Here is a 25832-nt window from a genome sequence, read left to right as displayed (position 1 = left end):
TGTCCTTCTGTCTCATGTTAGTTAATTTGAAAACACCTACCTGTCAGCAACAGGACGTCGCCACTCTGATTCTCCTTCACCACGCTTCCTCCAGCCGCTTTCCTCCCGTTCACCCCATTCCTGGAGAGAAAACGATAAAAATTATTCAAATTTAGTTATCATCTGGTGAAAGGAATAGTTCACCCAAAAATTTAATTCTCTTATAATTTACTCATCCTCATTCCATCCCATATGTGAATGACTTACTTTCTTCTTCAGAACACAAAAGAAGATTTTTAGAAGCATATCTCAGCTCTGTTGGTCCATAAAATACAAGTGAATGGGTGCCAAATTTCTGAAGCTCCAAAAAGCACATATAGCCATCATAAAAGTAATCCATACGACTAAATATTGATCTTTTTCTTAAACAAACATAGCGTGTCGCTTCAGAATACATTACATTTAATCCATTATTTAATCCTATCGATTACTTTTATAACGGCAATATGTGCTTTTTGGTGCTTCAAAAATTTGGCACCCATTCACTTGCATGTTATGGACCTACAGAGCTGAAATATTCTTCTAAAAATCATAAGGCAAGAGGGTGAGTAATCGATGAGAGAATTTTAATTTTTGGGTGAACTAATCCTTTAACACAGAGAGGTAGGCTCATCTGAGTTACCTTGCTGGGTTTTTCTTCTGGTGCCTTCCTTTCCTCTTCCTTACGACGTTCACGCTCCTCAATTTCCTGCTGTCGGGCCCGCTGCTTTCTTTCCTGTTCCTCCAGCTTGCGCAAACGCTCCTGGTATTCGCGTTCTTCCTCCTCTCTTTGTTCCTGTTCTATGCGCTCCCGCTCCTCCCGCTCTGAAACACACATAATCAAAGACAGTCAGAACACAAGCTAAGTCAAATATCCAGGCTGATGTTGTATCCATTGAGGCTGACATTCAAGCCAATAATTATAAAGGTAAACACATCATTAGGATCATTGATAGTAACAACAGAACTATTCAATTATTTAAATTTTTTGTAAATTGAATTGAATATTACAGTGTGGGGCATTAACATATAACTGCAGCATATGACTTGCAAAAGTGTGGTAAAGGGCACTTTCAAAAGACAAAATCGGTGATCGGATCGGTATCGGCCGTTCGGTATTAAAATATTGGTGATCGTATCGGATTCTAATTTCCTGATCGTTGCACCACTACATAACATGGCACATAAAAATAAAAGATTTAGCAATAGTGCGTTTCAGGTAGTCCAAAAACTAACAAACAAAATGAAACAAGGGAACATGTGCACTTGGAAGAGAGAAAAAATATATGTAAACACATACATAATAAAAGAACCAGTTTAAAAAGATATGCAAAACATGAACTGTGATATAAACATTAGGGGTGGGAATCACAAAGTTACAGGCGATTAGATATTATATCGATATCAAGGTCACGATACAATTGCGATCCTTTATTTTTGTTGTGTTGTGATTCAAAACTTTGATATATTTTGATAAGTTACACAATGTTTCTCATTATTCTTCAAAGGACTTCAGAGAACTGTTACCAAATTACTGAATGCATTTGTTATATTAATATAAAAGTGCTTGAAACAATTTGAATATAACCATTTATTTATGAACAAGCAATACTGACCCTCAAATAAGTGTTTTTATATTTTACCTTTAAAAAAAAAGCAGCTTTCTGAGAGGTGAACAATGTTTTTTGAAGTACACAAAACATCCAGTATATAGTATGCATTTACATTGGATATAAGATATTTTTCATCATCCAAATATATGGAACCTTTTAAATGACACATTTTTAAACTTTAAGATGCTATGTGAAATTAAACTAAACTTAAAGCTAGGGTGTGTAATCCGGAGAGGCTAGCAGTTGGCAAGCTAGCTTTGAAAGCATAGAGCCCGCCCTCGCTTCAGAGGTGTCTCCAAAGCCAAGCCTCCTCTATCACACATGAACACACAAACACACAAACACACACACACACAGAGCAGAGTCTAAGCGCCAGGAGGAGAAACGTGTTTGTGGAATCGAGTGCAACGGTTTCAGATTACCTCATGTCTCATTCACAAACTATATGCGCTAAATACTTCATTACATTAACAAAATATATCAAAAACAAATCATTACCTGTCCAAAAGAAAAACAGCAACCATGGCGTCATTTTTCAGACCCTTTGAGTCCCGCTGTTGCCTCCAGCGTGGAAAAGCAAAGCCAATGTCAATTCTGCTTTTAGCACGCTCTTTATCCAAATGTTTTTTCGTTGTAGAAGTTTCTAACACGGACTTTCTTTTCTTGTTTCCTTTTACTGGTGGTTCAGGAGGAACATAATGTAGCTGCAGTTCGCTTTCCATGACGTGTGATTGTCTGCGCGAAGTTGCGCAGCGATATGCAAATATAGATTTACAGACAGGAAGGACATCCTATCATTACATTCGGACCAAATGCAATGATTGGTCGATCATTTTTTAGTCCTGTCCCTTCCACAGAAAATATATATATTTTTTTTTTTACATTTAGACCACTTAAATTATTGATTGCTATCAGGATGTGAAGAGACTTTCAACCAGTATAACAAAAAAATGTTTCTGGAAAAGACTGCACACCTTAGCTTTAATTAACACCTTATTTAACACCTTAAAAATGGTCTGTTTCCTACTCCATAAAAGACACTGTTTTCCTTTCATCAAGCTCTTAATGATTTAAGGAATCTTTATGAATATCTGAAGCAAACAAGGTCAGTTTGTTTCCTAATATCTAACACCATTCTAACAGAACATATAGGACACATTATTTTGGCGCAGCAGAGCGGATCCCCCATGCTAGTGGGTCTGTGATGGTTCGCACCACATATTTAGTGCGTGTAAAGTGCCAAACGTGAGATTAATATACATTTTTCAGTGCAGGAAAAACCGTGGAGAAGCCAAATGCTGCCAAACTCTGGATTTGAAAGTGGAAGGCGAACTTTGAACAGTCTCCAACGCATCCATGCTGTCAACAACTTTTCCACGTTGTGGGTGACGTCTGAAGAGTTCAGTTGTGTCTCAGCAGTAAAGCATGTTAATTGTGACATATAATGGACTGTTGTTTAAGTATTAGATCGATTTGGTTAAGAGAAAAATGTTTCCCATAACCATCAAATTAATGTGGAAAAATGTAAATATCGATTTTTGGTGCGTGAATATCGATAAAACATTGTGAGGAAAAATATCACAAAACTGAAACATATTGATTTTTTCCCCCACCTTAATAATGAACGATGATTAATCATGAACGATGATTATTTTTAATTGCAAGTTGAAGAACGGCAGATATGAACCTTTTTTGAGCTGTTCTTCATGAATTCTCTGAGCCTCCTCTTCTTTCTGGCGGTAGAAGGCATTTTGTCTGTCCTCTTTGCGCTGCTTCTTTCGATCCTCAAGACGCTTCTTCCTCTCCTCGACTAAACGTTCTTGGAACTGCTTGAGTTTTTCCTGGGTACATGAGAATTGTTCAAAGTATAGTGATAATAGAGTGAAAAAACAACAAAATTATTTAACTAAAGATTATTTAAATTATGGCTCTACTTTTTGCTACTACTAATTAAAAGGAGGGAATCTTCTATATTTTTCATAATAGCCACTGAAAGCAAATACATAAAACTGTAAAATATTAACTCTGAATAAATGATACTTGAAATAAAATATGGAGAGTTTTGTTTACCTCATAGATGAAGCTTCGAGCAGCTTTTATTTTGGACAGGAAGTTCTCCTTGTCCTCCATCATCCTGGACATTCTCTGTTTGTGTTCTAGTGCCTTCTCACGCTCCATTTTCATGTTGCTGATCTGAGCAACAGATGAGCACAACTCTTAGCTCAATCAACACTAAACAACATAGCATCACAGCAAGGATTCAACAAGGTTCAATTATATATTCTTCAAATTTGGGTGATGCTGATAGACATTCATCTTTGAATCAAACCAGAAAATGATAAGACAATGCCTTGAGAAACACAATAAAAGAGAGTTTTGCATGCCTCTGCCTCCTCACCTCAGAATTGAAATTCTTTCACTGTAACTGTGGTTTGAAGTATGTTGAAAAAGGTGGAGAAATGTTTTATTTATTTATTTTTTATATGGACCAGAGGGCAAAGCAAATCACATCATGTCATTCTGACAAGTGAAAGCAGTATGTGATTATTACCCTCTCTTCCTCTTGCAGCTCCCATAACTCCATATCTTTGATGCGCTGTTCCTCAAAGGCTTTCTTGATCAGAGGAATCTCTTCAAGGCGCTTGGCCCTCTCAAAGTAGTCGATCTGGAAGAAAAATATGCATAAAAACATCACTTCAGTGTAATAATTGCCTCTCAGGTACTTGATTGCATTGTGTATTTTATCTTACAATTAAAACAGTTTACCAACACATTAACAATAACACATTTTCTAAAATGGAAAGACTAAATGATTAAGACCCCGTTTACACCTGGTATTAAGATGTGTCTCAGGTGATCCGATCACATGTGGTCAGACGAGACATCACTGTTCTGATTTCGAGGGAAGGGTGTCTGATTTCATTATGAAATACATCAATCACTGTCACTGTTTTACTGCATGGCAATAAACTGCGATAAAGTCAGAAAAGACAAGGAAAGTGCAAAAAAAAAAAAAAAAATTGTTTTTTCCCCAGATACATCTGAAATTTACTCTAAGGACAACGCATCATTTTAAGCAGAATTATCCATAATTTTAGTGGAGTATCTGTATTGAAGGAGCTTCAGTTGTGTGCTTGTCATCTGCGAATCTGTAATATAGGACAGGCTTGTGTATGTATCCACATTTTCAAAAATTTCGGCTCGGACGGTAATTTACTTTTAAAACTGCTTGTAACCGGCAAAGTTTAAACTTGTTTTAGCACAGCGGTTGATTGATAGGTGAGGAGTGGTGCTTCGCCGCTGTCCGGAACAGGGTTGTGTAAAATTCAGAATTTCAGAATTAACCTTTCCATCCATGAGTTGGAATTTGAATTTAATTGGCCATACTCCACAAATATGAATCCTTTGAATTTTTGACAAATTCTTTTTTTACTTACAGGCATAACATTTCTCTGTTAACAACAAAACAAAACAAAAATTAACACGAAAATATATTTTTGCTGAACAGCACCAGAAATTGTCCACCATGCTGTTTTCAGATAACTTAATAAAAATAGATTATATTGATTGACTAATATATTGAGAAAATTAGAACATTCCTGGCATTAAGTGTTCTTCCACCATGGTTCATAAAATTAAAATGTTTCAAATAAAGTCAAATAAATAAAATACAAACTTCTATAGGTGGCATTTTAAACATTATTACATTTTATTAAATTTATAATTGATTATTAACTGTAAAAATTTATGCATTTGTAAAACAAAGACATTGAGTTTGCACTGCTTTTTTAAATTGAATGACTCTACATTACTCTAAGTAAATTAACTTAAAATATCTACCTGCCGTGACTTTTACATATTATCTGTACATATTACATATTCATTTTACATACCAGTATTTAGCAATTACATATTTAAATGAACTTTACAAATATTTCTTATTTACAACAGTCCTATTAGAACGGCTTCCTTTATTTATAGGATTAAGTGAGCATCTTACGTACATTTTGATAAACATATTTCATGAAGAGCGATGTGCTTGCTGTCTTAAACCAATAATATAACATTTTTACTCATTTCATCAACAATTATGAGAACAAATATATATGTATGAAGTATTTTCAAATGGCATGCCAAACCTTGACACAAGGTTAATAATCAAAAGATTTATAATTTTATTAGTGGAAAAACTCATCCCACAGAGATGCTCATCCCTCGCGCACTTGCTGCAGTTAGATTAGAACGTGATGGCTCGCGACGTAGTGAATCATAATACATACTGTATGTGTTGTGGTGTGTATCTTATGGTGAAGAAAATCTATTAATCTATTAAAGCTCTTTTAAGGAGAGTTAAAAATGGATCGAATAAACAAAAAGGTGAGAGGGTAGTCTTACCCCATTAAACACTGCAACAAAATATGTTTTTGATATGTTGTTATTTTGGCTCATTTTCCAATATAAATATCTAAAACTCTTTTAAAACAACATATATTAACATTAGGAGCTACCTTGCACAATAATAATTTTTTTTATCTGAGAATGTTGAATATAATATGAAATATTTTAAAATATCTAAAAATCTTTAAAACAAGATACATTCACCTGAGAAGCAACATATAAGATATTTAGACTTACTTTCAGATAATACACTGGTGGTCAAAAGTTTGGAATAATGTACAGATTTTGCTGTTTTGGAAGGATATTGGTAATTTAATTCACCAAAGTGGCATTCAACTGATCACAAAGTATACTGAAGATTTAATACAAAGGTGTACACTACAGTCTTCAAAGACAAAGGACAACTGACTCTAACAAGGACAGAAAGAGACGTGCAAGGCCAGATGTACAACTAAACAAGAGGAGAAGTACATCAAAGTCTCTAGTTTGAGAAATAGACGCCTCACGTGTCCTCAGCTGACAGCTTCATTGAATTCTACCCGCTCAACACCAGTTTCATGTACAGCAGTAAAGAGAAGACTCAGGGGTGCAGGCCTTATGGGAAGAATTGCAAAGAAAAAGCCACTTTTGAAACAGAAAAACAAAAAGAAAAGGTTAGAGTGGGCAAAGAAACACAGACATTGGACAACAGATAATTGGAAAAGAGTGTTATGGATCTTAACCCCACTGAGCTTTTGTGGGATCAGCTACAAGACAACCACATCTATGGCAAGTGCTACAGGAAGCGTGGGGTGAAATGTCACCTGAGTATCTGGACAAACTGACAGCTAGAATGCCAAGGATCTGCAAAGCTGTCATTGCTGCACGTGGAGGTTTTTTGATGAGAATTCTATGAAGTAGTTTAAGAAGTTCTGAACATTATTTTCAAATTGTAATAGTAATTTTTCACATTACTAATGTCCTGACTATACATTGTGATCAGTTTAATGCCACTTTGGTGAATAAATTTTTTTTCCATAAGAGCAAAATCTGTACATTATTCCAAACTTTTGGCCACTAGTGTATATCAAAATAATAGTTAGTTGCAGCCCTAAAGCCAAATCTATGAGACAGAAAAAAATGCTCTGAAAAGTTGCATGTATTTCACGACGTGCAGTCTAATATGATCTAATATGACAGCTGTTCTGTAAAGAACGTTAATCAATAACAGTTACGGTGTTTAAAAAAAATAGCTATAGGATAGAAAAATAGGCATGTGATATGCTATGTCTCCGTGGCAAAGCGCTCAACAAGCCACGTGATAAGATGCGCGGGTTGACGATCTCAGACGCAGAGGCAACTGGGATTCATCCTCCGCCACCCAAAATGAGGCGAATCACTACGCGACCACAAGGACTTAAAAGCACATTGGGAATTGGGCATTCCAAAAAACAAAGACAAAACAAATAAAAAGATAGTTTAACCCTTTAAGCATTCGGCACCTCGTTGAAAATAGCCTTCTTAATCAGCAGATAAAAACAAAATGGCATTCCTTGCTTAAAACATTTTCTAGGCTACTAACTCAAAAGCATTCATTTCTTGATGAGCAAAATTAACACGTCGACACGGTCCAGTGAAAGACGGGACTTGACTCACCTGAGGCAGCTATCCTGCACTTGAAAAAGACTGCTCAGTGGAAAAATAACGTACAAGCATGCACAGATGTAAAGAAGACTCATATGAAAACATCGGACTTTCAAGCCAACATTTCGGAAATCTGCTTCCCACACCACCGAAGTGATTTTACAGCTACTTTGCTGAGTTTTCTTGTCTAGCGAGAGGACATTTTCCTGCACGCACCGCGAGAGAGAGAGAGGGAAGAAGCACGCACAGCCCGAGGAGAAATGAAACTTTGTATCTGCTCCAGATATCCTCTTTTTTTAAATAATATTTGTATTATTAATTATATTTAAAATGTGTAACAATATGACAGTAATTTAAGTGCAGCCTCTGTAAAAACAAAGTCAAATGTAAACGTGTAAAAATGTTGAATAGTTTAATGGGGAAAAATATTAACTGACTAGCAGCATCAGAACTGTTTAGTCAACTAGTCTCACACATCCCTAGCCTGTTGATGCTCATTGACCCCACCCGTGGGTTTGGTTTGACTTTGCTTAAATTAGTTCACATTTACTATATAGTGTGCTGTTCAAAATTGTTCATAATGACAAATTATACATCTTTACGCACATCAACAGGCTAGTAGGCCTAGGGGTGGGCAATGGGCCGGTAGGGATGCTGCGAATATACGGTTTACTATGAACCACGAATATAAATGTCATGGTTAATTTAACCATAACAATTTAGAATCCATTGTTAAAAACAGTGAAATGCTTTATTTACACGTGGCAAAAATATTACAAAATGTTTTATAAATAAATAATATATAAGAGTTATTCATAAGATTTTGTAAGCCTAAATGTAAAAAAAACTTGTGCATGTGTGGGTACTGGAGATGTTGCTATGGTTACGGATGGTGGCCGCGTGGTGCTTGGCCAGCTGGAGTCGCGGGTATTACAGATGAATTAAATTTACCTGACTCATATCCATACACAAAAAAAGCAGCTGTGTGGGAGCATTTAAATGACTGACCGAACCCAACGGGTGTGAAACATGCAGACAAAAGCCACAGAAAGATACACATCCTACAAATGGGACAGGATGCTCCACTAGTCTTCCAACAACAAACTAGTAAGTTCAATATTTTTAGCTGCGGTGATTTTAAAGTGATAAATTAAAAGATGCTACTTTTTGTAATGTTTAATTGTGCTTACAGCGCACGGTGCATTGCGTGTAATTACTATCAGCGAGTACATTTTGAAAAGTTGTGTCTTAAATCATCCTCATTATTTAAAGCATTGCTCGTATATATTCACCGCATTCAACAATAAATGCCAATTTTAGTCATGATCAGACTTTAAATTGCTTGCTGTAAGCAATGTTCCCATTATTATGCATAGTCCACATGTTTATTTGTAAGGTGTTGTGGACAGTATTTAGAGTCTGTTACTGATTCTTTATTTTGGGGTGCCTGACAGACAACGAATTGCTTTAATAAACTGTTGCAGAAGAAAAAAAACAGTTGGATGCCATGAACTGGGCTACATGTTGCGCACCCACAATAATCTTATACATTGAAGCACGGTTAACATTGAAGCACGTCACTGAGCTTGCAGGGTTGCTGTAGAGTTTTTAAAATCAAATGTAAGACTTTTTAAGACCTTTTTCAAGACCTGAACAAATAAAATTAACACCGTATCCCCATACCAAAACAAACTCACACAATCTCAAGATAAATCAATTATTACAGACTCTTACATAAAAAATGTTTACTTATCAGTAAAACAGGGTAGACTATATGCAAGTTTAAAATACTCAAGACAGGTTTTCCACATATATATCACATTAAAACTGGTTTATGTACATAAATAAATACAAATTAGAGGTCGACTGGTATTGGATTGTCCTGATTCAATAATGTGTTGAAAGAAAGGCAATTAATCTGCCAAAAGTTTTATTTAAAATTGGTAGCCTATATTAAATGTTCTTAGTCTTTTCTTCCTGTTATGGGGAGGGTCAGACAGAGTCTGCAAGAGTCCAAATTTGATTAAATTCCAGATGCACTTTATGGTTTGGTACATTCAATACGTTTAATAAACGTAATAAAAAATAAACACTTAAAAGTAAACATTGTCATATTTCATCAACACTATTTCATCATCAACAACAGCTGATTTTAGTGATAGTTTGTCCTAAATTTCCGATATGGCCTAATGATTGTGAACTGCTCTGCAACAGCAGGAAACACTCACAAGCCCCCGCGTGGCTTGGATAAAATACAACGGTCACGTTTTCACTCTGAAGAACGCAGCGTATGCATTTATTTAATTAAATCTTATTCTTTTGAAGTTTGAAAATCACATTCGGTCATATCACGATTCCTGTCTTTCCACCCCCAAATTTAAGACCTCTTTAAATAAAAATTAAGACTTTTGTTGTATCATTTAAGCTATTTAAGACTTTTTATGACCTTAAATTTTGGAAAAGAGAATTTAATACATTTTAAGACTTTTTAAGGATCCGCGGGAACACTGGTTTGGGATGCACGTAAGTGGTGTCGTGCCCTAGATTTGAGCAGTAATTTGCAAATAATCATAAAACCAGTTAACCATGATTTTTCTCAAACGGTGATCTAACTGTCAAAAACTCACACCATGGCATCTGGTAGAAATATGACAACCGGTCTACATTTTTAATTAACATCTCTATCGCTGTTATGCAAAATCAACACCATGTGGCAAGGAATGTGCACCTCATTCTATTCACGTTACACGTACGCGGTACACATTCTGTCAGAGAAATGGAGTCAGAAGGCAGAGCGGCTTCACATGACACTAGGAAAAAGACAATCATCTTATGAATACGGACAGGGTTTTTCAGGCACTGAAAATTTTTCGCCGGCTGCCCAAGCTAAATTTCGGGCCACCGAAACAAATTCAATGACATTCATCTCGCATTCTAAATAGGCTTCTCATCTGACATACGAATCTGTTTCATGTGATGGTCGCGGACGAGAGAAAGAAGAGTGCAGAGTGGGATCACATGCGCTGCTCAATCCGGTTCACAAACTACAAAACTTTTTTTCCTTTTACCTTAAAGCACAAAGGAGGAAGTCAAACATCTCAAACAGCTAGACAGCCCAACATTTTAACCAGCACTGAATAGTAAAACAGCTAAAACAATGTGTCATGCGCCAACAGTTATGTGTCATGCAGGTTTTTTAAACTACACACCTTCACCCTTAATGGGTTAGTTCACCCAAAAATGAAAATTCTCTCAACATTTACTCACCCTCATGCCATCCCAGATGCGTATGACTTTCTTTCTTCTGTAGAACACAAATTAAGATATTTAGAAGAATATTTCTGCTCTGTAGGTCCATACAATGCAAGTGAATGGGTGCCAAAATGTTGATGCTCTAAAAAGCACAAAGGCATTATAAAAGTAATCCATAAAACTCCAGTGTTTTAATCCAGATTTTCAGAAGTATATGATAGGTGTGGGTGAGAAACAGATCAATATTTAAGTCCTTTTTTGCTTGAAATTCTTCTCCTTGCCCAGTAGGGGGTGATATGCATGAAGAATGTGAATCACCAAAAACAGAAGAAGAATGTAAAAGTGATCTGTTTCGCACCCACACCCACATATGTCATATTGCTTCTAAAGACACTGATTGTCACTGGTGTCTTATGGATTACTTTTAATCTTATCTCTTGTTCTTAACTGGTTTTAAAATGTATTTTTATATATCTTGTATTTTCTTTATTCTTTTTATGTAAAGCACTTTGAATTGCCATTGTGTATGAAATGTGCTATCTAAATAAACTTGCCTTGCCTACTTTTATGCTGACTTATGTGATTTTTGGAGCTTCAAAATTTTTGCACCCATTCACTTGCAATGTATGGACCAAAATGAATATCTAAAAATATTCAAGTTCTGCATAAGACAGAAAGTCATACACATCTGGGATGCCATGAGGGCGAGTAAATGATGAGAGAATTTCCATTTTTGGGTGAACAATCCCTTAAAAGCAATAGAGCAGTTTGCAAATCTGTATAAAGACTAAGAGATTTTTATTCTTTCAAGGAGTGTTTCAGGTTTAATACAAGTTAAACTCTATAGAAAGCATTTGTGGCATAATGTTGATTGCCACAGAAAATAATTTCAACCCTCTTTTTATAAAGAAACAAATTGCATGCAGTAAGGCACTTACAATGAAAGTAAATGTGTCCAATATACAAAACATTAAATACACACTGTTTTTAAAAAGTATTGCCACAATACTTAAGCATAATACTCTAAAATCAATAAAATTGCTTACTAGCCTTGTCTGTGTAAAGTTATCCAGAATTTCAACTCCTTTGTCAAGATGACGTAACACCAGTAAACAATGGGCGTAAATCTCGTAAACTTGATGTAAAGTAGATTAAAAATAGAGTTGACATGACTTTTTGAACAAGCCATCACGTTCTCCTGTTTATGATCATATGCATGGCAAGAAGACGCAATCGGCGCCGTCTAAACAGAACAGCCTTCACAAATACACTTGGAATACACCACTGCTTCCTGTTTGGAGAGCGTCAGTGGTCGGCCAACAAACATGCTTGCTTAGGTGCGGTTCTGGACTGTGGTCCATTCTGAAGTGTGATTTCAATCTTATCATGTCCATTATCCGACACAAAGAGAATAAGCGATGGAACAGCCCTCCCTCATACACAGTGTGTTTGGAGCACGACTAGTACAACTGCAGCCAAGGAATGCTAGCGCTGGTCCGGTGACAGACTGCAGTGCATTTTGTGGAGAGATTTCGATCAAACAATGATGTTCAGTGTAAAATTCCGCTCTCATGTCTGTTCCCCGAGTGCTACTGAAGTCTCATTCGTTACGTCCATGAGTTTGAATTCTCTGCTGTGGCTGTAATGCCAGCTCATGCATGAGGCAGCACTGTGATTGGATGGAAGCATTCCTTCTCATGAATAATGTGGAAAAACGCTCAGAATCTGATGAAGTAAATACGTGCTGTCCTACCAATCATAACTCGGGAGTTTACCCATTTACCTCACTTTTTGTGACGTTGCTTCAACTTTAAACCGAAGAACAAAATGGCTCAATAAACCAAAAAAAAAAAACACTTTCCCCTTAACAACAAACATCCTACGTGCTAACATGTTTTCAGTGATGTGCAACCTGTACATACCTTTCCACATCTCAAAAAATGTGTTTTGGCATTTCATGACCCTTTGATTTGAAATTCAAATTGCAATTCTACATACATTTGGCTATCTAAATTCCAATTCTATCCAAATTCACTCCTTAAATGCAATGTGGTCACATGTGTTTTTAACCTGTTCGGTTGGTGCATGTGCGCTATGACTGCTATGAGACGCCGGACAATTTTTCTTCATAAGTTTAGACCCACAAAGATGTCTTTATATTCCTTCGGACTTGAGTTATACAAATGCAGGTATCTCCTGACCTCCTCACACATGCACTCTTGATGTGCATATCTACTGTTTTTGTTTAGACCTTCGTCTCCTGTTATTTACCAGCGATTACGTTTCTTCGTGACAGCAACGGCTCAAATGTGAGTATCGCCACCTTGTGGATCCACTAATTCGTGCAAATAATTCCAGGTGCATGTCCATTCTGCACGTTCAAAGACACGCAATTAGATAAATCAGGCAGCACGCGTTCAATGCACAAGCACTGTTCTGATGACGAGATTTGAGTCACGAGTCCTGTACGCGAATGCTGAACATTCGCGTCTGACCAAAGTATACTTTGGGCTTAAGTGAACAAATGGATAAGGGAATCTGTACCTTCTTTTCTTGGTTCTTCAGACGCTCCTGAAGCTCTTTCTTTTCCTTTTCAAGTTGTTCAACCTGTTTGGCCATGATGAAGTCAGGGTCCAGTTCCTCCAGATCCTACAACATACAATAAAAAAATTTAACAATCTATGAAAAGGTAAGGATCTGTGATCCATGTTTTAGGATACAGTTAAAAGGAGATGCATTTTTTAAAAAGCAACCAGCAGTTTACTAATTGCAGTGTCAGTCTCTCTGGATCAACCTGGCTATGTGCCGCCCTATCAAAATAGACTTTTATTTTGATGGGGTGGAGAGGTGGGGTTGCAGTAACTCTCCAGGTCCTGAAAGCCTATTCTGCATCTACAAAGCCAAAATGCCTAAAATAAATCTTATATCTACACCATGTGGACCAGCTTCTCAGATTCAAATCTAATCTTGGAGGAATGGGGAATTTTCATCAGTTTACTTCAGTACCGGGGTAATTTTTTTCTATTAAATCTGTCTTGTGTGTTCTAGGCTGACTGGCCACTTTCCTGACAAACACAGCACTGTCATCTTTCTGTTCTCCGCTGTACCTCAATATCAATGTCTTTGAAGGCCTTGGCTCCCAGCTCAGTTTTCTTAATCTGCTCCAGTCGCTCACGCACGGTCTTCTTCTTGATCTGCTCGTGTTCTTGCATGATGCGCTCCTTTTCTCGCTCTTTGGCCTCCTGTCTGAGACGCTCCTCCTCGGCCTTGCGCACCTTCTGAAGCTCTGCCTCCCGCTGCTCGAGCTCCTCTTTCTCCCTCTGGATGTTGAGGCTCTCCAGACGCTCCTTGCGCTCCTCAATAGTTTGTCGGCGTGCAAGGATGCGCTGATGCTCCTTGCGGGCATTCTTTAAGTAGGCTGTGATGGCCTGTTGACTCTGTTCCTCTTGTTCTTGCTGTGGGTGAAGTTGGAGTTGATAGTGAATAAAAGTGACAAATAAAACAGACCAGCTGGTAGAAAATTTAATTGCTCTCTTACCAGTATAGAGGCAGGTTTTATGACTTGGATGGCTTTAGCCAAGGAGGAAGACATGGCAGTGAGCTGATTCCGTATCTGTTCAGAAGGCATGTTCTGTAGGAATGGACCTACAGGGGCGTCCTCTTTAGTTGAGTAGTTCAGATCTGAGCCAAAACTCAGTGTGCGCGATGTATGATCAATGCGCACCTTTAGGATAAAAGAATGTGAAGTGACAGTTACTACAATTTATCCATTTTAATTAAAACATAATTAAAATAAAAGATCTGCTTTACTGCCTTAAACAGGTATTTGATGTAAGAGGCATGAATATGAATATGTTTTGAGAGATTACTATAAAAAGTAACTACTGGGATGCGTGTATTAGAAACTTGGTGTGAAAGATATACACTAAACTTGTTAAAAAATATATAGACATCAGGAATTGTTTCAATGAGTACCGTATTTTCCGGAAATAAAGTTGCACATGAATATTAAGTCGCACCTGGTCAAAATCACGTTGTTGAGAGAAAAATAAAACACAGATAAGTCACATCTGTATATAGGTCGCACTAACAGAGGTTGCATGCGGCAGGCACTAAGACCCAGGAGCCGTTCAGCAGCATGTCAGACCAGCTCTGTGGAGATTCCCTCTGGATTCACACATGGTTTCACAGTGTTTTCAAGATTTTTTTTAATGGAGTGAATCTGCTTTAAAGGTGCAATATGTAACTTTTTTCATGTAATATTCACCTTTATTTTGCCAATGTAACGAAACTTAAAAAATTTGCCCTTCCCGGACTTCCTAGGTTGCCTATTAAAGCCTGTAGACTGATTTTCATGCAAAGGGAGTGGGTCGCTTTTGCCGGGAAAATCCAAAGGATGTGACGTTTATGCGCGCTCCCGAGAGCCTTGCCTCAGTGCTTCTGCTATTCAACGGTGACAACAAACTGCAACACTAGGTAATGTTATTTTAGAGATGGAATACAGCAAACATCCGGCTCCCAGCACAACACAGACTCCAACACAAACTCAGAGTAAGCACCCCAAAAAAAAAAAAAAACATTCCCGTCTGGCTAAGCGGAAACGTGTTCGTGGTCGAGCGAAAACTAGAGTGAACATCAGCAGGGCATTTGATTCATGGAGGGACATTCGTTCGGTTTTGGGGATCAAAACCGACCCTGAATTTATATTCTTCTTATTGAACAGGTAAGCTTACATAACTGCAAATCATGTGAAATATAGTGCCATAAGGATTGATCTGTGTAATTTTAGCTAACTTAACCTTGCCTGCTAACGCTGACGAATTGCAAGCTACCATGCTTCATAACTTTCAAATAATTTCAATGATCTTCTCTTTATACTAAAAGTCAGGTATGGTGATTCACAGTAACTGTCATAATCAATGTTAATCTGTAATTATTCAGCAAGGTAAACAACAATAATGCATGAAATGAATGCTAGACAATGTTCAAGATAATGCAAAAAAGAGCCATTCATTAGTGTAAAATATATACATTCTATTATTATAAAACAATAGCGCATCGATATATCAAAATGACAGTTGTGATGGCGTCAACATATTTATAATGTACATTCTATTTTATAAACAGCTACTGTCATCATCCACCAAATTTAGCTAACAGCTATTGATAAAGATGGCTAGCTAGCTAACGCTGACATAGGCTGTCGTATAAATTCAGTCAATGTATCATGCAAAGAAAAGTGATTACTTCAATCTACAGTCTCGCATATTCAGACCTATATCCACACTTTGTTTTAGCCCTGTTCCAGCACTGGAGAGTCAAATATAATATGCAGTCTCAAAGTTTGTAGTAAAACAATCATAACTGTGTAATTTTAATTATGATACCTCATCTGTCAGCATGAAGCCAGTGAATCACGTTCAGTCTCTTTGTTTTGTTCCCTATGGAGTGCGCGCGATCACAAGCTACAGGCCGCAGTTCACTTAACGGCCACAGGTGTCTTTAATAACAAGGGTTTCTGAATCTTACATACTGCACCTTTAAGTAATCATCTATAACAGTTTTTTTCATATAATGTTTGTGTTTCACAAACCACATCTGTAGCAACTATGCTGTGCACAAATAAACAGCATTTAGGAAAAAAAACAAAACAAAAAAACACATATGCTAGAAGATAAAGTAAAACTGTATTTATGTGCTGTACCTGCAGGTCACAGTGACGTGCTGCATCCACAATGGAGCGCTCCAGTTGGAAAGTATCAACAAATGGTACTAGAGATGCCAACCTGCTGAACTCAATGCTCTGGTAGATCTGAGCCACCTGACAAATTTAAATCCAGAAACAAGCCATGAACACAAGACTGAAGATTTGCAAGGCACATATGCATGAGAAGTGGCATGCATAGATTTTCTTAGCAGATATTGTCTCTTATAAATGGGGTGAAAACTGAGGGGAAGATGATTGGACCGACCTGTTGAAGCAGTCTGAGGATGGTGTTGTTCTGTAAATGAGGAACATACTGCTGCAGGTCTGATTCCTTCTCTTCTTGATCTCTTACCCAGTTCAGCACCTGAGCAGCAGCAGGATCATAAAAACATTACAAGGAGACTATGTCTTAAGTGTGATTTGACAGAGAAAGAAAAACTAACACAGACAACAAGGTGCCAAAATGCACTAATAAGGGCATCACTTTCAACATGACAATTAAGATCAAGAAAGTTTATGAACAATGTCACTTAAAGTATTTATATGATTCAAGCATACAGTGTGGTAAATAGTTCATAGTTCAATATTTTTATAAATGTAATAAGCTCAGAAAAAGCATGAATAAACAAACAAATTCATATCTTAATACTGATGCAGCCAAATATCACCTTCATTATGGGCACAAAGGCAATTAGGCATTATGTAGCAAGTATCACTCACCTTAGTCACTCTTCCACAAAGTTTAAGAGGGTGGAAGTCTACCTCCAACCAGTTGTACAGCTCTTTGACTTCAGGAACAATATACTGAAGCAGGTTGAACCTCACCTATGATGCCACAAAATAAATGCCCAAAGGGTCAAGCATAGCAGAAATGATTATCTTTTAAAACAAGGTATAATGCAAAAGCTCTTGACAACCAAGAGATGCATTATTTGCAATCTTTTCCAATTATTTCAGTCTCTGCCTGCCACACATCCACCAAATTTCAAGACACTATAAAAGTGTCAAAGGAATTTCATAATGACCCATGGATAAACAGGCTATTACCATGTCATTGATGAGACTCTGACGGGTGGGTGGTGACTGTAGGCCAAGTAGTGTTGCCAGTCTGCGGTGCTTCTCCACAATGATACCATCCATGTCCAACAGACGCGCAATATCAGTGCGCTCGGGGGTGATGGGTATACAAAGAGTGGCCAAGAGCACTCGAGTGGACATTCTGGGGGAAAGGAGTATACACATGGCAATTAAAACATCTGAAGTATCTCAACTGAAATGTGATGAATGGTCTAAAAGGTTTGATTTTTTCAGAAGATGGCTAGCCTATTGTAAAAAGACAGCAAAATGATTCCACAATAGATTCCAATAAGAAAAAGAAAAATCAAACTCCATTACAATGATAATCCCTCCTAATTAAAGCTCACCTCTGCATCTCTTCCTGGGTGAGATTCTTGCGCATTTCCCTAGAGAGGTGATAGAGTCTGTGCAGGGTAGAGGCATGGAATAAGGCATTGCCAGACTTCCAGAATACAGTGGACACCTTATTATAGTAGTTGGCCATAAGTTGGGGCTTAGGGGGTTTCTTTGAGAGGGCAAACAATCCATGGATGTCTTCAACGGCTTTGAATGCTTCCTGTGTGGATTGCAAAACATGTAAGCAATCAGTGTACTTTGCAAGTCAAAGCTCTTGCAATTAACACATTGTAAGCAATATGTAGTGCAAAAAGACAAACAACTGTACAACCTAATGGTTTATTTATTTTTTTCTGTAATTAACACTGTTTTGTTCTTTGTTTGCATGAAAGGCACTTTCTTTTGCATTAAAAGGAAGGTTAAGACATGCTATAGAAATCTGAACTGAACATAAAGACATTTGTATATAACGGTCTAAACAACATTCTAAGCTGAATGCCTCGCATTGAGCATAGAGACCTGCCACAGCTCCATGCTAATAGCGCTATCCAACTGGACCAGGCGTGTCTCGAGATGCATGGACTGGCTCTCAGGGTTGTTCAGGTTGATGGCAGTGCTCTGGTTGTGGTGTCGCTGGATTTGCCCCAGATGCATTCGCAGGTTGTCACACAGCTTACGGAACTCTGCTTTACGGGTGTACTGTAGGCAAAACTTAAACGCTGTGAGAGAAATTGGAAATTTACCATGAACTTGTGAACAATCAAAGAACTTTACATTTTAGGTACAATCTCATATAATACAATGATTTAATCCTTAAATGGCTAAAAGCATTGTAATAAACATTTAACACTTCCTCACCTTGCTAATCTGAACTACCTTAAAGGAATATTACAGGCTCAATACAATTGACAGCATTTGTGGCATAATGTTGCTTACGAGAAAAATTTATTTTGTCTCGTCCCTCATCTTAAAAAAAACAAAAACAAAAAAAACAAATGTCGAGGTTACAGTGAGGCACTTACAATGGAAGTGAGTGTGGCCAATTTTTGGAGGATTAAAGGCAGAAATGTGAAGCTGATCATTTTAAAAAAAGCACTTACATGAATTCTTCTGTTAAAACTCATGTATTATTTGAGCTGTAAAGATTTTTAAATCATCATTTTTAGCCATTTTAAGGTTTTAGGGTTTGTTGACATTACATTGTCATGGCAACGAACTGGTAAAATTGGCTTTAACTTTACATAGAAGAGGTTAGTAAGTGATTTTATCACATTAAAATCATGTTAACATGCATATTGTTTATGTCTTGTGGCTAAACTTTTGAAACTGTGAGTACTTTAACGTTCAAAATTTGGCCCCCATTCCCTTCCATTGTAAGTGCCTCACTGTAAATTAGGGATGCACCGATACCACTTTTTCTCTTCCAATCCGATATCTGAAATCTCAGTATCGGCTGCTCCTGATCTCGTTTTTCTTATTGTGTGGAAGTAATTGGGGGTCCTCTTTTATATGTAAAGAAACACAAACCTCTAACTGCACATTATTTCAATATAAATGTATTGCTTGTTAACAATAAAGTTTTTCTTAATTAGTATACTGGATAATGTAGCAGCAATAACAGTAATTCCAGTCTTCAAGTCTTCAGTAGAAAAGAAGCCAATATCTTTGCAAACATTTTTCAACTTGTATCTGGACTTTAGAGGATTCAGATCTCTTTTTTTGTTCAATTTGGTTTTAAGATATCAGTCCACTTTTTAATCACAGTTATTTTTTGGAACCCATTCAACTTAAATATTGTTAAAATTTGTAAAAATAAATAATAATAATAATTTATTGTTATTATTATTGACTTTCAGAATTTTAAATACAACAGTAATATATTTAAATCGTGCACTTTTTAAACCCTCACGCTTTTATTTTGACATTCTGAACTCTCCAGGAAGTCCTGTATGTGTCTGTTTGTAGGCAAGTTCACAGTAGTTTAAGTCGCTTCTTATTCAAATTCTGGTAAAATGCTCCTCCGATGCCGTTCTAAATGCATATTATAAGTGAACCCAACTATTGAGCATCTACATCTGAGATGTTGTTCGTGAGTAGTGCTTTTTTTATTGCGCACCGTGTGAAGGCTGAAAATAGCTGCGAGTGCATCACCAGCCTGTGCGTCGTGCTTATGTGTGTGTCAACAGAGCAGAGCCATTCACTAATGCACTGGAGCTGCGCGTGCATTTTATATATTTACTTATTAAACACAGCCTTTTGTGATTCACAGAGCTATCACATGTCTTCAAGTGGCTTTGAATAAAACGCAAAAGTCATATGAACTACTTTGTGTTTTTATGGTTCCTTTATGTCATTTTTGAAGCTTGACAGTAACGAACACGACTAACACACAGTATCGGATTTGGATCGGGCTGGTCGTACCGATACACGATCCGTCTAATAACTTTAGTATCAGAGCTGATGCCGATCCAGCTTAACTTGTATTGAACCCAGAATAATCCTTTAAAGGAATAGTTCATTCTAAAATGAAAATTCTCTCATCATTTACTCACCCTCATGACATCCCAGGGGCTGGATTCATGAAACGTTCTTCTCAACTACCATTTTCTTAATTTCTAACTTAAGAAAAATGTTAAGAATATTTTATCTTTTTTCTTAAGATTGTTCTTAAACATTCAAAAAATTTCTTAAAAAAATCTTTGTAAATAACATCTTGAAGTTAGGATAACCTCACAGTTGTCTTAAATCCTAAAAGGTAAGATGTTAAATGAACTCACTGGGATGTTTCAAATGTGACGTGTTCTATCATGTTGAGCCAGAAGTCATAATAGGCAGAAATGTGATTTTAGACCAAAACACGTTTTTGATTTTGTGTTTTACGTTATTTTTATTTTCAGCTCGTAAACCATGTAAATGTTATCACCAAATTCAAACAATAAATGTTGTTTTGAAGCTTCTTAATGTGGTGACCAATCATGCTAATTCAAACACATGCGCTTCGTAGCACGCTTTCTCCGCGATCTTTATAGAGTTCATAGAAACTAAATAATTATAACATTAGTAAGCTGAGACTTTCTTTTTCCACCCCTCTCCACATTCCTATCGGAGTTGGGCACAGCGGAGACAGCCTCCACCACCGTTTCCCATTTACCTGCCTCTTACTTTCCGATGTGATATAATTATCAAGCTTCCCAAGGAGAACTTTTTTCTTGCAGTAATTCCCTCAACAAGAACCTCTCTTCCATGTCAAATTAAAAGTTAATTAAATGGTTACCAGCAAGTAAATTCTCCTATGATGGGTAGGGACATTAAACTAACACATCTCACACACTTTACATTATTGAATTTTTTGTAAGCTATTATACAAGGCAACTCCATGAGCAGGCTATATGATCAGACAATGTCAAAGCCTGTCTTTTTAGTCTTAAGAAAAAAATGTTCTTAAGAAAATACTTGAACATTCTTACGAACTTCTTATAATTTATCCAAAGAACTTTCTTAACTTTTTCTTGAATCTGGCCCCAGATGTGTATGACTTTCTTTTGCAGAACACAAACAAAGATTTTTAGAATATCTCAGCTCCATACAAAACAAGTAAATGGTGACCAAATCTTTGAATCTCCAAAAAGCATGTAAAGGCAGCATAAAAGTAATGCATCAAGCACTAGGAAGAGTTATCAAGCTTGAAATCATGATTGTGCCAAGCGACTGCAATGGCAAGACGTTATGGTATGTTGTTCTCACCCAAAATCGATTAGATCACTTCAGAAGACATGGATTTTAACCACTGGAGTCGTATGGATTATTTTTCTGCTGCCTTTATGTGCTTTTTAAAGCTTCAAAGTTCTGGTCACCATTCACTTGCATTATATGGACCTACAGAGCTGAGATATTCTTCTATAATCTTCATTTTTGTTCTGCAGAAGTAAGTCATACACATCTGGGATGGCATGAGGGTGAGTAAATGACGAGAGAATTTTCATTTAGGTGAACTATTCCTTTAATAGGAACCATGTTTCATAATTCTACATACCATTATCTGTATTATATGACTTTTCTTGCTAAAACTCCAACAAGCAGATGTCTTTGCATTACATGGAGTCAACACTGACCTTGTTGAGCAATGTCATGGTAAAGGCGCTCTACTTTAGAGTTATTCCTTAGCAGATCCAGGCACTGGCGGTACGACTCCCACAGGAACTTGACCCAAGGGGTGAGAAGTAGTCTGTCAGTGCGGTCTTGAGTGTCTTCACCACTGACTGCGCTCAACAGAACACTGAGAAACACAAAGATAAAACCTTCAGTGCTTCAGATAACAACATATTTGATCACATATGCAATACACTCATCTGGATAGAATCATTTACTACATAATTTGCTTTTGAGGCTGGATGTTGGCAGGTTTCTAATGAAAAAACCCATAGTGAACATAAATGTCTGCGATTCTGAATCTTGTTTACATTTCATTGTATAGAGAAAGAGTGCAATTAGTCTCACTGAATACATGCTAATAATAATAAAAAAAAACTATTAAAAGCCTTTTTTAAAAAGGACATTACAGACTTCACTAGGGAGGAGTAGGAACTCATCAGCAACCGTTTAGGCATCCAGGGTCTAGTACCTCTCTGGGGTCTGAATGTTGTCCAGATCCTCAATGTCCAGCACCATCTGCTGAGACTCCTCTTTTGCAGTCTCAGTCTTCTCTTCTGCAAGTTTGAGGTAAGCACGGACCACATCTTCCAGAGATTTGATATTCACCTGAAAGACAGGAGAAGAGGAAGCCAGTTAATTGATTGATGTCTTGGCTGTTCTGATTAAGACAGAATTTTGAGACTAGTTCTACAATAAAATGTTCACTGGAAAATAAGAATGGTTGCAGAGATTGTATGAATACATTATAAAAGCAAACTGACTCAAATTCCAAAACTTTAGAAGTTAATTTTATTAGACTGTGGGTAAAAATAAAATGGGGGCAAACCTGCTGACATATGTTCTTGTACTGATACAATCCCTCCTTTGCCAAGTGGCTCTTGCGAAGGTCCACGCAGAGCTCCAGGTACTTGAGCATAATAGGCTCGTGTATTTTCTGCCATGTTCTGTGTTTTTTGCTCTTGATGACATCGTAGAGCACATCCAAAGCTGGCTGCTTTTTTCCAACTTCAAGAAACTCTGAGAAATAGAAACAAAAAAACCTGTCATGGGATGATGTCAATGTATGTCTAATATGACATATGCTGCATCCAGCTGGGAACAAATCAGTAACATTTTGTGTTCCGGGTTTTAAAATTTTGCTGCGGTCTTTACCAGAGCATACCATATGTAGCACATATCCCTAAAATGCCACTTCCAACGCCATATAAAATTAGGTAAGCAAAGAATAGAATGTAACACTCAATATGCTAAATCAGGTGGCAGGTCTGTATTGTTAGCATTCGCAGGAGCACATTCTTTGCAGTGTTTTCCATTAATTACCTAGACTCTGGCGGCCCGCCACAGTTTCATAATGAACCGAAAATATTTTAACACTTCTCATATTAACATAAAAGATCTCTAATGAGAAAACACTCACTGCTCTTGACTGGGTAACTTTAAAAAGTATTAATGTATTATAATCACACAGTAAAGACATGTAGTAGTTTTATGTTGTGAATGACCAATTTACTAGTCCGGAGGACAAGCACATGACAATGCTTAATGTCGAGCCCTGGCTCAAATGTATGCTCTAGTCAATTTTGTGTTTTGACCATTTGTGAACTGCGTTAAACTCCGTCTCGTTTATAATATGTTGTGACTTTTTTGCCATGTCATCACCATTCATATCTATACAACTAATGTGTTTATGATTAAATGACTACAAGAGCACAGAGCTGAGCTGTTTACAACAGCACAAAGTTCTTAACTCACAAAACTCTTAAAGTGCACCAGATTGATGCATTTAACTTTAAAATGTACAACATTTTCTTCCGGGGGAGCATGCCCACAGATCCCCCTGAGTGTCCGAGGTCCACCCACCACAGACTCACACAACCCTGTGGGAAACACTGCTTTGCATTATTTTGTCTGAATGGCATCGGATATGCTTTTCAAAAACAAGTCTAGTGAAGACCGGTATAGTCATTTAGCCTTTTCAGCTGATATTAAAAATCCTCAAATTACGATGCCACAAATTGTCATTGATAAGCTAGCTGAATTAAGCGGTACAGTAGCTTGCTAACACAGTTGATAGCATAAACAAACATGCGGATTTGAAGTGACACATCATACATGACACACACACACACACACACACACACACACACACACACACACACACACACACACACACACACACACACACACACACACACACATCCGGCCTGCAGGAGCGAATGTGAGGAACATGGCTACTCCACCACGCGCCATGTCTGGCTAACAGCTAGAAACAGAATTACAGTCCAATGCACCACCAGCTACAATATTTACTAACCGTTTGCTCGTTTAAGAGCGTTCTCCGGTCTCTGAAAATAGGCTGGCATTGTTGCGGCTCGCTAGCAGGCGATTTCGAGACAGTCTTGACTATTTTATTGACTCTGCCTATCCATCTGCGCTGTGACTTCGCGCCGCGCAAGCAAGAAAGGACTTGACTAGCGCACGTGAACTGCCGCTGCGCCGAAGAGGAAGACTAGAGTTCCCGTATGTGCGTGGACGCCCTTCCTCTCTGCTCTCACCTACAGGCTACAGCAACAACAACAACAACAACAACAAAAAAGTAATTAATTTAAAATAAAGAAAAATGTACCGTTGTCTTGCACCAAAACAAATCTAACGAAAGGCACGATAAAACCTCTAAATATCTTAAATTAGCACGTAATAGCAAAGTATTGAAAAACAGAATAGATAAGGCTAAAAGGTTTTTTGTTTATAACTTTTGTTACAATTTTTTTTTTTTTTTTCTGGTCAAAGTTGATTTTTGTGGTAATCAATAGCATGTCAAAGATCCACAATATTCCTTTAACAAACAAACTAACAAATATTTTGTAAGGTTCATTTAAATATAGTATGATTAAATTGATCATCTGTCTCCTAAAATTGCCAAAGGCTTCATTTGGTCTATTGTGTCCCTTATTAACATATGAGAAAACCAGGAGTTTTACAGTGAATTACTGATGCCAACTTTCATTATGTGCATACCTAAAGAATGTACTGTTTTACCAGCCAAAAAAATGCATCCTTCATCAAATACAGTACATACTGGGACCATACACAGCCTCAGACGCAGGGCCACAATCTTTTACAATAAATAGCTCATGCCAACCTACAACTCTTTTTTTCCTTTATCTTTGTATATTGTCAGTAGGGCATGATCTTAAAACATTTAATCTGTTACAATTTTCTATAGTTAATTTTTGCTAATCCTTAATGAAGGCATCTAGTAATTTGTTAAATTAATTTTGTATTGTTATATCATGTATTTTAACAAGTCCTGTGTAAGGATAATATACCGGAAAACAGTTAAAGGTGCACTCAGCAATTTATGTGTTTATGTCGTCTTGGACTTTATTAATGTATGTGTTTATGTTGTCAATGACACTTAGTGGTGTGGATGCAACATCATTCAAATGCAATAGTTTTCAATTACTGAAGCCATTGTAGAAATTCACTGTTCACAGTCAGCCATGATTAATTTAATCAATTAGTGAAAAAAATCAAATAAGAAGATGGTTACTGAGATTAAGCAAGTAGTTTTCGACTGCTCATGTTATCCTAACATGGCAGCCTCCATGAGAAGACCCACTCTGTGTAGAATAAAACAGCTTTTATAAGGTTAC

The 25832-nt window shown here is 37.1% G+C and overlaps 1 protein-coding gene across 2 annotated transcripts in view; it reads right to left on the bottom strand.

Moving 5' to 3' along the window:
- LOC127413590 (eukaryotic translation initiation factor 3 subunit A-like) overlaps positions 1-24672 on the bottom strand; it is a 30831-nt gene extending 6159 nt beyond the window's left edge. Inside the window, exons 1-18 of one of the 2 annotated variants that reach the window (XM_051650845.1) lie at positions 24491-24672; positions 23003-23193; positions 22646-22782; positions 22137-22300; positions 18544-18743; positions 18036-18244; positions 17659-17830; positions 17332-17436; positions 16877-16975; positions 16609-16725; positions 14443-14628; positions 14012-14359; positions 13449-13553; positions 4183-4296; positions 3702-3824; positions 3319-3472; positions 662-843; positions 41-120 (exon numbers count right to left, since the gene is read on the bottom strand). In XM_051650845.1, coding sequence (XP_051506805.1) covers positions 41-120; positions 662-843; positions 3319-3472; positions 3702-3824; positions 4183-4296; positions 13449-13553; positions 14012-14359; positions 14443-14628; positions 16609-16725; positions 16877-16975; positions 17332-17436; positions 17659-17830; positions 18036-18244; positions 18544-18743; positions 22137-22300; positions 22646-22782; positions 23003-23193; positions 24491-24539 — 2735 coding nt within the window. In that variant the 5' untranslated portion in view covers positions 24540-24672. The remainder of the gene's footprint in view (positions 1-40; positions 121-661; positions 844-3318; positions 3473-3701; positions 3825-4182; positions 4297-13448; positions 13554-14011; positions 14360-14442; positions 14629-16608; positions 16726-16876; positions 16976-17331; positions 17437-17658; positions 17831-18035; positions 18245-18543; positions 18744-22136; positions 22301-22645; positions 22783-23002; positions 23194-24490) is intronic. The other variant, XM_051650846.1, reaches the window with a different exon arrangement.
- Positions 24673-25832: the final 1160 nt, after the last annotated feature.

Source organism: Myxocyprinus asiaticus, chromosome 23 (assembly GCF_019703515.2).
Source record: "Myxocyprinus asiaticus isolate MX2 ecotype Aquarium Trade chromosome 23, UBuf_Myxa_2, whole genome shotgun sequence".
Classification (NCBI taxonomy): domain Eukaryota; kingdom Metazoa; phylum Chordata; class Actinopteri; order Cypriniformes; family Catostomidae; genus Myxocyprinus; species Myxocyprinus asiaticus.
Note: the sequence above shows the minus strand (reverse complement) of the source record. Positions and strands in the feature narration are given on the sequence as shown.